Genomic DNA, 14,291 nt, shown 5'->3' with positions numbered 1-14,291 from the left:
CTTACGTGTATTTTACTTTTATCTTTTTATTTTGAGAATATTGTAATTTTTTTTGTCAAGAAAATATTGTATTTTTATCATACCGACAATATTACTTTTTTTAAAAAAATAAAATATAGACCATGGTACGGTCAAAAAATTAAAATATAGATTATAGACTACAAACAAAAAATAAAATAAAATATAGACCACGGCATGGAAGCTATCAATAAGTCATCATGACTCATCTCATCTCATGTTTTGCCTTTACTTACTGTTCCGCGTGACTAATATTATTATTATTATTATTATTATTTTTTGGTAAGCCGCGTCACTAATTTTTATGAATGAACAATAATTTTTATATGCTTAAAGGATTACCGATTATTTTGTACTGTACCAAACAAAAAAAAAATTGTAAAAAAAAACAATTATTATAATGTCTCTTCTAATTAACGAAAGTTTTAAATTGTTTAAAAAAAAAACTAAAATCTTAAGTTCAATTTTGAATTTCGATATGGGGTCGATAAAAAAATTAGGAAGAGTTTTAGTATTTTTTTTATTTTTTAGAATCCCACAAAATTTAAAGAATTGTTCTATATGTAGCACAAATAATATTTATATTTTTGTAAAAAAGAAGGGTTGTTTATTCAATTTTAACACGTATGTAGTGAGATGGCAGGTTTGTTTACCGAAACATCTAGATCTTTCTTGTGACTTTACTTCATTTACCATTTTCATTTATTGTATCTTTATAGTAAAAAAAAAATATGGTCAGTGCTATTATGCACGAGTTACTTAAGTTTTTAACGGTGCACAAGTTACCAATATTATTGTAACGAATACGAATTTTATAAAACTGACCGTTGGATTGAAAATTTATATCGTATAGATCATCCATAATTTTTTTAAAAAAAATTGAAAATCATTTGATATGTTATTGAGACCCATCAAAATTAACGGTTTATGAGTTTTTATTTAATACCGTTAATCTTGATCGATCTCAATAACCTATCAAATGATTCCCGATATTTTTTAAAAAATTATGAATAATATAAACAATATAAACTTTCAATCCAATAATCGATTTTATAAAATTCGTATTTGTTATAATAATATCGACAACTTATGCACCATGAAAGACCTGATCAAGCCAAAGCCAAAAGATATAGATACAAATAATAGTTGAGAGTTGGGAAGGTGAAAGAGGGTGGGAAAGGAGTGGTGAGGAAGAAGAAACATAGCATCATCGTATTATCTTTATTTTATAATTTTTATGCTTTTAATCTCAATCTTTGCAATTTTGATTTGACACCTGTCTTGCATTTTTGTTGCTGATAGGATAACTGGCCCAATATTTTAAAATAATTAAATGTTATGTATTTTTGTGTAAGTGTACTTAAGTAGTATGTTAAAATAGTTGTGGCCATACAAATATTTTCCTTCAACATATCTTGGTCTCTTGGGCAAAAGCAAAGAGCCTAACATAGAAATGGATTACATGAATTCAGAAAAATGGTACAATCGCATAGTCTCTGAGTTTTCATTATTTTTTTAAATAATAAGACAGTTGGGAATTGGCTTTCTTATTTTGTAACAACAATGAAAACAAAGAAAAACTATTAATAAAATAGCTAAAATAAAAAAAATTATTATCTAATTAGTTTTGTTTCTTCAAAAATCTAATTAGTTTTGAGGAAAATTAAAATTATTTATTACCAACAGATGGATTGTAGTCACATTTTATTAATTTATTTATACATAATAGAATATAGACCACAAGCACAAGCACAAGCTTGTCCTATCCCTTGCAATGGATAAGGCATAGCTTCTCAGTGCGGCCATTATATGGGCCATAGGTCTGTTGTCCTTGCCAATAAACAAAGCCATATATATCCTAAATCAGACTAAAATATAGTTTTATTATAGGAAATCTGAATAAGATATTGCAGTAGTGGCATTAGCAACTTGTCTTTACTCTTTTGCTTCTTTATTATTTTTGTTAAAAAAAATACTTGGCTTTATTCTCCTTCTTTTGTTTATGTCATTAGAAGAAAGTATCTCTAAAGGATTGGTATGGCTTGTAACAAGCTGAAAGGGCAAAAATAAGTCCTTGCTTATTTATTGCAAAGAAAGAAAAAGATGAAGTAGAATAATAAATAGTTAAGAGTATTATAGATGATGAGCAAATTATTTCATAAAAGGTCGTAATAAAATTTACTAATTTCCTTGATACGTATAAACAACCTGAAAATGACAATTAAAAAGGAACGTAATAGTAATACATATATAGTTATAGTTATTATACAAACATATATTTCATATATGCTCAAATTGACACTAGTAATTACACAAGCTGAATCAGAATACTAAATAAAATCTATACATGTACTATTTACTAAAGATGAAAATGAAGTACAATTATTATTCAGAATAAGAGAAGACACAAAACTAAGCAACAAAGGAGGAAAAAACATATTCTGCTGAGTGATCTATCAACTTGCATCAAATGTCTTCTAACCCTTGGATTATTATTCCCTATAAAACTATATGAATTAGGATATGTATACATGTTTTCCACTTGGTTACCAAACACTCTTGCATAAATCATTTCACCGAAGATTCCGTATGTATTGTCTAGTGCCGAACCACTTGTACTAAACATCGGTGAGGGGTAACTGTTAGGAATTGAGTTGAATTGTTGAGGATGATGATAACTTTGATAAGTAGGTTGGGAAACGGTTGCAGCATTATATGATCTAGGACCGGTAGGTCTTCGAGGTACAACAATACCTACTTGATGAGTTTGAGTTTTGCCTTTGGAGGTTGTTGTGGATTGGCCACGGCCATATAATGGAACTAAGGAAGATTGAGAGAGTTCTGATTTGCATACCGGACATTGTGGCTTCTGCATCTCTTCGTTTTCGGAAGTGATACTACTTTGTACTTGAAGCCATTTGTAAATGCAAGGCCAACAGTAAAGATGACCGCAAAAAGTTACTACCGGATCTTGCACACAATCCAGGCAGATATTGCAGTCGAAACCACCAGATGAATTTCTGTCAGAATTTGAAATCACATCTGTGGAGGTTTTCCAGGTTTTCAAAGACGGTTTATCTTCAAAGGAGTCGATTTGGGATGCAGAGTTGTTCATGTATTGATCCATGGCCATTTTCTCCTTGTGTTGCAGAATGTTCTCTTATAGGTACTTTACCTGAAATACACAATCACACAATGCATTAATTTTGAGTGTTCTGATAAATGACTATAAATTAGTTCAGTTTTTCATAAACAGGTTTGAATCATATAAAGCACTATAGGGACATTCATAAGGAAAAAAACGCGGCTCAAAACCGAAAGTTGAGTAAAAAATGTCAACCTCCTTTAGTACAATGGTAGAATTATATACCATGTGGTTGAGAAAGATGGTTTAGCAGAGAAATTTAAGTCAGTTAATGCCGTGGACCAATGTTCTATCGATTTTAAGCATTGCAGGTAGCAAATATATGATCATCCTCGATTCCACGTGATGAAATTAATTGATTTAGGTCAAGAAAAACATGGATCTCAAACAAACAAATTCAAGTACACTGATTTCATAGGACAATTATTGTTACTTGAGTAGCCAAAATGAATACGGCATAACTATTCCATACAAATAAGTAATGTTTATAATTTGAAAAAATCCAAACTCTATTTGGATCAAACCAAAAAAGATTTACATGATAATATTAGAGTACAAAGTACCAACAACATATACTGAATTCTGAAACTACCTTCTATATGACTATATGTGATGTTAATTGAGCTTGAAAGTTAAACTAAAAGGGTCTTTATATGATAATTATTTTAAGCTAGTTAGTCATAATAGCTTAAGGGTGGTGGTTGTGGTGGGGTCTGAATTTGGAAAGAGTTGATAAGTTCAAGTTGTGGTGACTGGTAACCACTCTTCCACACATCAGGAATCAAATTTTTCCATATAAAATTGTATGGAATGAGATACAAGCATATTTCAATGTATTTCAGAAAGTAAACCAAACACCATATTTTAAAATAATCACCAGATTCAACTCTCTAGCAATTAATGTTTCAATGATATTACGATTCATTGAATAACTGATGTATCTGACTCTGATCTATAATATAGACCAGATACATCAGTTATTGAATGAATCTAAAAAGTATCTTTTGTGTATAATAGTGTCCGAAGGATGTATCTTATTATTACTAGCATGACATGAAAGTCTATTAAAACTTAAAAGTAGTTAGAAATTAGAACTAACTTCATAATTTAACTTTTGTTTCTATATGTAAGAAAAGAGGTTCCTATTAAAGTAAAGACTACAAGTACAAGAGTCTATGACTACTCTACAAGCATATTTACACTTATAATCAATAATAGCAAGAAATATTGCTAGCTAATACAGTTACACATTAAATATGTTAGTTGCAGAATCAAACTCATATTTATTTGACAGATAAAAAGATAATTTACAGGTAGGAATTCTAGTTGTTTATCCGAATCACAAAAATCAAACTCAACTATTTTTTTTGGTATTAATCCTCTCGTTCTCAGGGGAAGGGCCCCGGTAATCCAGAGTTTGATTGTGAGGTAGAAATCGAATTCGTGTTCTCCTAAACGATTCGTCCTAGGGGGCTCATTAACCACTTGAGCGAAATCTCAACTATTTTGAAAGAATAAGCTAACAAAAGGAAATCTAGCTAATTCATTATAGTTATATAACTTATATTACCTAAAAATTAAATTATCCTACTATATGATAAAGAAATATAAGAGGTAAAAGAAAGAAATTTTTTATATTTAGTAGCAGCACAGCACCATTCACATGATCAATTTTAAGAAAATAGAAATTAAATTTGTTTCAAGATCTAGAGACAGAAATGAAAATTTAATCATTAATGATCATTGGCACATGGTAAGCTTGGATTCTACTCCCAAAAAATAATGGAACCCAAAATTTATCCCATGACCCCCATCTATCTGTTTATTGAGAACAGAAATTTAGAAGAAACAAAAAATATTTAAGCATTAGATTAAAAATTTATAAATTCAGAAAATTACAATTAGGATTTTACAGAGAAAAAAAAGGTGGTAAAAAAATATACATTTATATTATTTTGATTAAAAAAAACAATATTCTTATCATCACAACATAAGATAGCCAGACAAAAGAAAACATTGTTAAATTAAAATTACCAGAAACATAGAAAGGGAAGAAAAACAAAATAAGGATCAGAATTTTTTACATGAACCACATAAGCAAGGAAATTAAATTAAATACTATAACATAAACATGGTAATGAGATATAAGAAGATTCTCAATACAATATTGAAAATTTGTGGAATGAATGAATCAGGATCTGAAAGCAATGCATGATAGTAGTTTTAGTTGCAGAAAGTTAAGGATAAGGACACATTGATTAGTGACCAAGTTGTTCATCACAAATACAAACCAATAAAAAACCTAGTGATCGGGCTCATGTGATTAATAAGTTCTCCTGAGACGAATTGTTCGAGAGAACCTAAGTTAAATTCCTGATAAAAATAATTCTTAACCAGACTTTACTTACCTCGGCCAAACTCTGAATTATCAGAGTCCCTTCCCCGGTAATAAGAGGGTTAATACAAAACAATAAAGAAACCTTTTTGACAGAAAATTTGAACACCCAGATGAAGAAAAATAAGAAGCAAAGTGTAAAAAGCATAAGAGAGGTAATAGAATACTTACAGTTAAAGGAGTGAGTTTGAAGGTTTGAAGGATTGAAAGTGAAAGGAAGGAAGGAAGGAGTTTGAATGTTTTGAAGAGACGACAGAATGGAATGGGAGAGAAGAGAAGGAAGGCAGCCGGGTTGATTATAAAAAGGGAGGGAGGGAGGGAAAGGAAAGGAAAGGAAAGAACGCAGACAATAGGATTTTATTATTTTAATAATATCCAATCCAATTAAATAGTGTAATCTTTATTTGAAGAACTCAATAAATTGAGGTTGATTGAGTCAACAGAGATAAAAAAATAAAAATTATACTCCTATATGGATTGAGGCTGATTTCAGACTCTATCTTTCCAGGTCTATCTTTTCTTTTCATGATAAAATAATTCTTAATTTACTTTCAGGTAACTTATATTTTATCTTTTTTATTTTTTTGTTAATATATAATTTTTTTTTAATTTTAAATCTATAGTTTTTTTTAGGATATAATATAAATTTATGATTTTTTTAAACATAATACTCCTTATGTGTTTGACCGCGGATTTAGTGTTCCAATTTAACTATCGTTTTAGTGGTATGATTTGTCAATCATACTTTTTATTAATTATTCTTATCTTTTTAATTAATATTATATTTTGGAAAATTTTAAAAAAAATTAGTACATAACATAATTAATTTTTTTTTACATAACATATTAAATTTATTGGAAACTAGCGGGCCGCACCTGCCTGTGTCTAACTTATGTCCAAAAAAACATGTCTTATATTATGATGAGTTTGTTAATAAAATATTTTTGCTTGCTAAAAAAAATGTGTCTCATGTTTTGGTGAGTTTGTTAATAAAATATTTTTGTTGTTATTAAAAAAAATCAAGAGTATTGTTGGTATTATGAAAAGTTTACGCCAAAAACAATGTATCCTCTTTATATTATGTATAGATAGAAAGTTTGTGCCAAAAACATAGAAATTTATTGGTGAATTATAATGGGGATATAATAGGAGGAAAATATGCAAAAATACACTTTGCTAATTTCGTATTACTATTTTAAAACGAAACTTATAAAGGAACGGCGAGTATAAATTTATGATTAAAAGTGTATAGAGAAAGAAAATAAAACTTAAAATCCACATTCAAACATAAAAGGATTAAAATATCGTGAAAAAAAGATAAATTACTAAATTGTTATCTGAAATTAAGTTAAAGAACATAATAATGTTGTCTTCATTATAGTAATGTTCTCTTTATTTTATTTTATTTTGAAATGCCCCTTTTATGATTTTTATTTTATTTTTGTTTATATTAATCCTCTATTTATTTTTTTAAAAAAACTTTTTTTATAATTTACAATGAGCTGAGGACCGAACCCAGGACCTATAGCGTACTACCCAAATCTCTCACCACTAAACCAAACTTACTTGCTTAAAAAAAACTTAATAATCCAAAATTCGAGTGCTATTGCTAAAAGCCTTTTCATGGTATTCAATTCAGTTATTATTATTATTATTATTATTATTATTATTATTATTATTATTATTATTATTATTATTATTATTATTATTATTATTATTATTATTATTATTATTATTAATTTTTTATTTATTATTATTAGCGGTCAGACAGGATGCATTCCTTGTGTGTCTGTGTCTATTATGCAAACTTATGTCAAAAAAATAAAAAAGACATGTCTTATGTTATGGTGAGTTTGTTAATAAGAGATTTGCTCTTAAAAAAAAACATATCTTATGTTATGGTGAATTTGTTAATAAAAGATTTTTGCTGTTAAAAAAAAAATCAAGGATATTGTTGGTATTATGAAAAGTCCACACAAAAAATATTTGTATCCTCTTTATATATAGTACTAGCGGGTCTGTCTGTGTCTATTATGCAAACTTATGTAAAATAAAAAAGATATGCCTTATTACGGTGAGTTTGTTAATAAAAGTTTTTTGCTGCTAAAAAAAATATTGTGTCTTATGTTATGGTGAGTTTGTTAATTTTTTTTTTGTTGCTACTAAAAAAAATAAAAGGTATTGTTGATATTATGAAAAGTCAACACCAAAACTCATGTATTCTCTTTATATTTAGTATAAATATAGAATAGATGTATAGAAATAAAATAGATGAGTTTGTTAATAACATATTTTTGCTGCTAAAAAAAACATGTCATATGTTAAGGTGAGTTTGTTAATAAAAGATAAAAAAATTAAAGGTATTGTTGGTATTATAAAAAGTCCAAATCAAAAACAATGTATCATCATGTATGTATAGATATAAATGTATAGATATAAAATAGAATATAGGTAAGTATAGAATAGATGAGTTTGTTAATAAAAAAAATTTGCTCCTATAAAAAAAGTCTTATATTAGGATGAGTTTGTTAATAAAAACTAAAAAAATCAAAGGTATTGTTGGTATCATGGAAAGTCCGCACAAAAACAATGTAATATTATGTATAGATATAGATAAAAGGATATAAGGCTGCTCATTAAAAATTGGTTGTTAACAACAACTTATAAATAATTTAAAATATGACCGACTATATGAGTTGGTAAAGCTCTAATTTTTCAAGACTTTTTGTTAAGCAAATTGATTTTTACGGACGATACAAAAATTGTATTTTATCTGGAAGTACCCATCCAGATAGCACAAAAACTATTTTTTTCTGATGCGTACATTCGAAATTTTATGCCTAGCAGAGTAGTAAGTTCAAGTTGTATATTGGGACATACAACCCATGACCACTTTTGATCTCAATGATCTGCCTATGCCATTTTGTTCTTAATATTGCTCAAATGATTATAACTTATTGATCATTATTCCTTTCAGCCTGGTATTACTGTGTTGATCATAAACATGTCTAAATCAACATTCAAGTTTTCACTTGTGAATGACATGAATCCATATCCAGAGGAATACACAACAGAAGGCAGTGTACAAACCACAAGTACAAGCAACTCAATGGACAAACAAATGAGGGAAGAATATCTTGTTGAGTTACAGTTTGGTCTTCCCCTTAAAGGCTGGGCAAACTGATTGGGGAGGGGAGTTTCGTCCTTTCACTCAATTTTTATCAAATCTAGGTGTTGTCCATAGGTTGATCTGCCCCCATACTCATCATCAAAATGGGGTTGTTGAAAGAAAACATCGGCACATAGTGGACCTTGGTCTTCCCTTGCTTAGCGAGGCCTCATTACCCCTCATCTATTAGGATTTTGCTTTTCTTACCGTTGTTTACTTAATTAATCGCCTTCCCTTCGCTCCTTTAAATTTTAGGGTTCCTTATAATCTTTTGTTTAACCATGCCCCTGATTACCATTTTCTTAAAGTATTTGGGTGTGCCTGTTTTCCCTTGCTTAGCCTTAGACCATATAACACTCTTAAATTGGATTTTCAATCTCAGGAGTGCATCTTTCTTGGTTATTCCCCCACTCACAAAGGATATATGTGTCTATCTCCTAGTGGAAGACTTTACATCTCTAACGATGTTCTCTTTAATGAAACCAAATTCCCTTTCCCTAACCTTTTTTCCACACTAACGATAGTCCTAATGTCACTTCCCATGTCCAGCTGTCACCTTTGTGGTTGTCTAACTCTGGCCCCACAAGTCTTCCTTCTACTGTCCTTGACAATCCTCAACAACCCCCTACACCTCTCTCCAATGACTTTAGAGCACAATTATCGGTCATATGTTGAGCGCCTCTTACCTGCAAAAGAACGTCTTTTGTCAGTATTCATGGATAATTGGTATTTGTTGTGCGTCCATAAACTTGCTATCGTTCTTCTGTTTCACAACGGCACTTATGTGCCACATATGCCATGTGATTTGTCTTTTTCCCCTTCAAACAATTAAATGTGTAAAAATGTGAGGTTCAATGGGACCCATTTGAGAGTTTTTGATGAATTGTATGGATATTTGAGAAATATGATTGAGTTGTTTAAATAATTGAGAAGTGTAAAATAATATAAAGAATGAAATGAGGCTCATTTAAAGAACTCATATGAGTTCTTTGGAACTCATATGAGTTCTTTGGATAATGATGCTCTTAGTAGTACCCAGCAGCATGATGGATCCCCTCTTTCCTCTTCAACTAACCCCTCTCATGTGTCCAATCTCAATCTCTTACCTCTGACCAGTCTCAACCACCTCATAATACACAATCTGATTCCTCTACTTTCCCTGACCCTACCCCACCTCTTATCCCATCCATTCGCATTACACCTAACAATATACAATCTGATTCATCTTCTATCCCTAATCTAACCCTCCACCACCTCCTATCCCACCACGTGCCAAACCTGTCTCTCACATTCCTCACAATGCTCACCCTATGAAAACTAGAGCAAAATCTAGCTTTACTCAACCAAAGGTGTTATTATCTCATGTTGAACCAAAAACGGTTAAATAGGCCTTGACTTCCCCACAATGAAAGGATGCAATGCAAGCAGAATTTAATGCAATGCAGAAAAATAATACATGGACCCTTGCACCTCTCCCTCCCAACAGAACTTCTATTGGTTGTAAATGGGTCTTTCGGGTAAAATAAAACTCAGATGGTACACTTAACAAGTACAAAGCTCGTTTGGTAGCAAAAGGTTTTCACCAGAAACAAGGTCTAGATTTTATAGAAACCTTCTCTTCAGCAGTAAAGTCAGTCACTATCAGGTTGATATTATCTCTTGTTGTCACACATAATTGGTCTCTGTAGCAACTTGACATCAACAATGCTTTTCTCAATGGGATCTTAACTGAGGAGATCTATATGGATCAGCCACACAAGGCTTTGAAAAGGGTGATTCCACTCTGGTTTGCAAGCTTCACAAGGCTCTTTACGGTCTTAAACATGCTCCCAGACAATGGTTTGAAAGGCTTCAAGGTGCACTTGTCCAGTTGGGTTTCAAGCCAAGCAAATGTGACCCTTCCTTGTTTACCTTTACTGCCTCTAGTCAGGTTCTCTATTTACTTGTTTATGTGGATGATATTATCCTCACTGGTTCTTCCTGTGATCTTATTCTCCACATTATCTCTCAGCTTAATCACCATTTCTCATTAAAACATCTTGGGGATCTATATTACTTCTTAGGCATTGAAGTGAAGAATCTCTCCACTGGTTCTTTGGTCCTTAGCCAGTCCATGTACATTCGAGATCTCCTCACTAAAACCAAGATGCTTGATGTTGCACCTGTCAACACTCCTATGCAGTCTTCTTGCAAATTAACAAAAGTGGGTTCTTCTGCCCTTTAGGATCATTTCATGTATCGTTCTGTTGTTTGTGCCCTTCAATATGCCACTATTACTCGTTCAATGATCTCATATGCTGTTAACAAAGTTTGCCAGTTCATGTCTCATCCATCTGAAGCTCATTGGATTACGGTTAAGCACATTTTTCGGTATCTCAAGGGTACTGTTGACTACAGGATGCATCTTTTCCCTCTCTCCAGGTATCAACCCTTCCCTATTCGGGCGTTTTGTGATACCGATTGGGCTTTTGACCCCGATGACAGACGGAGTACATCTGGTGCTGCTATTTACTTTGGGCCGAATCTTATTGCTTGGTGGTCTCGTAAGCGACCTGTTGTTGCCCGATCCAACACTGAGGCCGAGTATTGGAGTCTGGCTCATGTTACTGCAGAAATCTTGTGGATTCAAACACTGCTTGCTGAATTACATGTTCCCTCTGCCACTCCTCTCACTCTCTGTGAACTGCGCACGACGGTGGTGAGATCCTCCTCAGTTAGTTCCTTCACATTTGGTAACAACCGCGCACGGTAACAAAGGTAAACTGTTTTCACTATACTAAGATACCTTTTTACTTGCTTTTAAAAAGAAAGGTTTTCGCACAATATGAATTCACGTGGGAGGAATTAAGGAACTATGTTAGGAATATGATCCATGACCTTAAGGCCTTTTATAAAATAATCATTTGCTTGCTTGATCATAAAACCCACAAACCCAATCAATCTCAATCACTATTGTTTTTTATAAAAATCACTATAAGTTTCCTTGAATTGAAAGTTATACCCTGTTGCTCATTAGTATTGTGGATTCGATACTCTTTTTATCACGAGGACATACTTGTGCACTTCTGAGCGTGTCACCTGGCACGACGGTGGTGAGATCCCACATGGCTTTGACAAGCTTTTGTTGAGTTAGAACTTTTCACTTTCTTCGGTATTTAGTGACAATTTTATTTAGCTTTTGGCTATGAACCAACTTGATTAGCATTGAAAATCGACTTTCTCTTCATTAAGGAAGGGCTTCCTCTATCATAATTGAAGTCTTGATCAACAAGACACCTTAAAATGCATCAAATTTTAGGAATATATATTATAAAAATAAAAGATATAAATTTAATGAGAAATAAGATTAGAGTTTTTAGTGAATTAAAATATAAACAAATCTGTTAAAAATCTTCCTTGTTTTTAGGAAGGAAAAAAAAAAACATAAAAATTAGGATTACCACAATTTACACAAAAAGAAAAGAAAGAGACCAAGGAGAGGAAAGGAACCACAAGAATCACAGCCACTTCACCAACATTTAGAGGATTCACTGTAAACTGAGGTAAGGGGGTGAATTTAGTTTTGTTCCTTCGTAATTCCTTTCTATTTGATGTTTTCAAATTCGTATGAAAGTTTAACTCTTATTCTGTTTTTGCAATTTAATTTCGTTTCTAATTATGCATCTTTGTTGAGTTTCTGTTCGTATTCGTTCTGAGTTTCCGCTGTCGTTGTTGTTCTTCGCTAATTAAGTAAATAGTCTTAGTTCTTGAGTTTAGTGATTTTAGTTGGTAATCCGAGTTTTTAGAGTATTTCTAAGTGTCTAATTCAGTTTAGAATAGGTACTGGGATTTTTCTGGGCTTGTAGGATCAAGAATCGGAGCTTCAAAGTTCAAACAAGCTCCCATGGTGGAATTCGCGTGCGGTCGGACTGTTAGGGTGACGGGCGTCACATACGATGACAGTCCGACCGTCATCGCGTCGGGGAAGACGGGTTCTGGCTTCGGGGAGGGTGACGGGCGTCGGGCAAGATGCATTTTGTTTTTACTGCATTCATTTTCTAAATTGTAGCTAGTGCTATTTTTTGTCTCTAATTTTAGGGTTATCTCTCAATATTACTGTTGTAGGTTTATAATAATGGCCTCAAATAACTTTTATGATTCCGATTCGGATGATTTTGGCACTCGACCCCCTTTTTTTGACGGTGAAGAATATTACATTTGGAAAAATCGAATGCAAGTCTTTGTTAGGGCTGTTGATTTTCATGCTGGGCGTGCTATACAAAATGGTCCTTTTATTCCCACTCATATCGTCGATGGTTTGACCAAAGAAAAACCAAGAAGCGAATGGACCGATGATGATGAGAAAAAGGTTCATGCCGATTCTAGGGCAAAACATTTCATATTTTGTGCCTTAAGTAATAATCAGTTATCTTATGTCATGAACTGTGACACTGCTCAAGAAATGTGGAATACTTTGCGCGATATTCATGAGGGAACTGGTAAAGTTAAAATGGCTAGGATTGAGTATCTAACCGGTAAATATGAGGTTTTTAGTATGAAACCCGGTGAGAATATACGTGATATGCAAATGCGGTTTTATGATGTTGTTGATCATCTTGACTCATTGGGAAAGAAAATTCCCGATGAAGAATTGGTTAACAAAGTTTTGAGATGTTTGAGTAAGAAATGGAGGCACAAAGTGAGATCTATAAGGAAATCGAATGATCTCTCGACTATGCTGTTAGTTTCATTATTCAGTGAGATTCAAGAGCATGAGCTTGAGTTAAATAGATTGGATGAGAATGATGAGATGCATAAGAAAAAGAAGAATAGTGCACGTGTAGCAGCGTCGTCAAGAAAAAAATACAATGAAGATGTTGATAGGGACGACTCCAAAAGAATGGAGATTAAAGATTTTCTCAAACTTCTGGAGAAAAAGACACCCCGTCATCAAGGAAAGAAAGGATCCTCTTCATATCGTACTCCTTGTAAGTGCTTTTTCTCACATACTGTACAGTTGAATTATTTTTTTTTACTTAGTAGCTATGTTTGATCATTTTATCAATCAATCTTTGAATGTTGAAAGATGTTGCACATTGTTCTGTTTATTGGATCATCATAGCCTTGGTAACTTGTAAAGATTTTATGTATTTTCATATTCAATTTTAAATTACTATTTTTCACCTATGATTTATCTAATACGTGATATGATTTCTTCTTGTAGGATGGTTTCTTCTTGGAATCAAAGTTATGATGGTGCTCTTTGGCCATGACAATATGAGAAAACACATAAGGTGGACATGCTAAAAAAGGAAACCTTTGACAACACAAAGGTTCCTTTCTTACATTAAGTGTGTATTGTACTGTTTGTTGCTGTTGCTGAGTATTCCTTCAACTTTTTGGCCTTCTACGAACAAATTTCATTTCAGCATTCTTTCCATGCAAATGGGTTGCATATAAATTTGTCAAACATCAAATTCATCTATTTTTGTTCTTTTGTAGGGTTTTGGAACAAGCAATTAATGAAGTAATGTCACACTCTAATTGGGGCATATACAATATTGTAACTGGTATTAGATTAGTCA

At 32.1% G+C, this 14,291-nt stretch overlaps 3 protein-coding genes across 8 annotated transcripts; 2 read left to right on the top strand and 1 right to left on the bottom strand.

Moving 5' to 3' along the window:
* Window positions 1-2,296: 2,296 nt before the first annotated feature.
* LOC123924050 (E3 ubiquitin-protein ligase RMA1H1-like) lies at window positions 2,297-5,996 on the bottom strand. Of its 4 annotated transcripts, none has more exons than XM_045976814.1 (2): window positions 5,730-5,996; window positions 2,297-3,193 (listed from the first exon to the last, which is right to left on the bottom strand). In XM_045976814.1, the coding sequence occupies exon 2, from the start codon at window positions 3,149-3,151 to the stop codon at window positions 2,408-2,410; it is 744 nt and encodes a 247-aa protein (XP_045832770.1). In that variant the 5' UTR covers window positions 3,152-3,193; window positions 5,730-5,996; the 3' UTR covers window positions 2,297-2,407. The 4 variants fall into 4 exon arrangements, with proteins under 4 accessions (XP_045832770.1, XP_045832769.1, XP_045832771.1 ...); XM_045976813.1 differs by having other exon boundaries at window positions 5,724-5,923; XM_045976815.1 differs by lacking the exon at window positions 5,730-5,996 and adding an exon at window positions 3,389-4,585.
* A 4,964-nt stretch (window positions 5,997-10,960) lies between these two features.
* LOC123922125 (uncharacterized mitochondrial protein AtMg00810-like) lies at window positions 10,961-11,479 on the top strand. The gene has a single exon (XM_045974870.1). It carries the CDS (start codon window positions 10,961-10,963, stop codon window positions 11,477-11,479), a length of 519 nt encoding a protein of 172 aa, XP_045830826.1.
* LOC123881543 lies at window positions 11,115-14,258 on the top strand. 3 transcript variants are annotated; one of them, XM_045930254.1, is made up of 3 exons: window positions 11,115-11,484; window positions 12,832-13,694; window positions 13,931-14,258. In XM_045930254.1, coding segments are annotated over exons 2-3 (855 nt in total). In that variant the 5' UTR covers window positions 11,115-11,484; window positions 12,832-12,841; the 3' UTR covers window positions 13,933-14,258. The 3 variants fall into 3 exon arrangements, with proteins under 3 accessions (XP_045786210.1, XP_045786208.1, XP_045786209.1); XM_045930252.1 differs by lacking the exon at window positions 11,115-11,484 and adding an exon at window positions 12,101-12,269; XM_045930253.1 differs by lacking the exon at window positions 11,115-11,484 and adding an exon at window positions 12,157-12,269 and having other exon boundaries at window positions 12,818-13,694.
* The last annotated feature ends 33 nt before the right edge of the window (window positions 14,259-14,291 follow it).

This window comes from Trifolium pratense, linkage group LG4, assembly GCF_020283565.1.
Source record: "Trifolium pratense cultivar HEN17-A07 linkage group LG4, ARS_RC_1.1, whole genome shotgun sequence".
Classification (NCBI taxonomy): Eukaryota; Viridiplantae; Streptophyta; class Magnoliopsida; order Fabales; family Fabaceae; genus Trifolium; species Trifolium pratense.
Note: the sequence above shows the minus strand (reverse complement) of the source record. Positions and strands in the feature narration are given on the sequence as shown.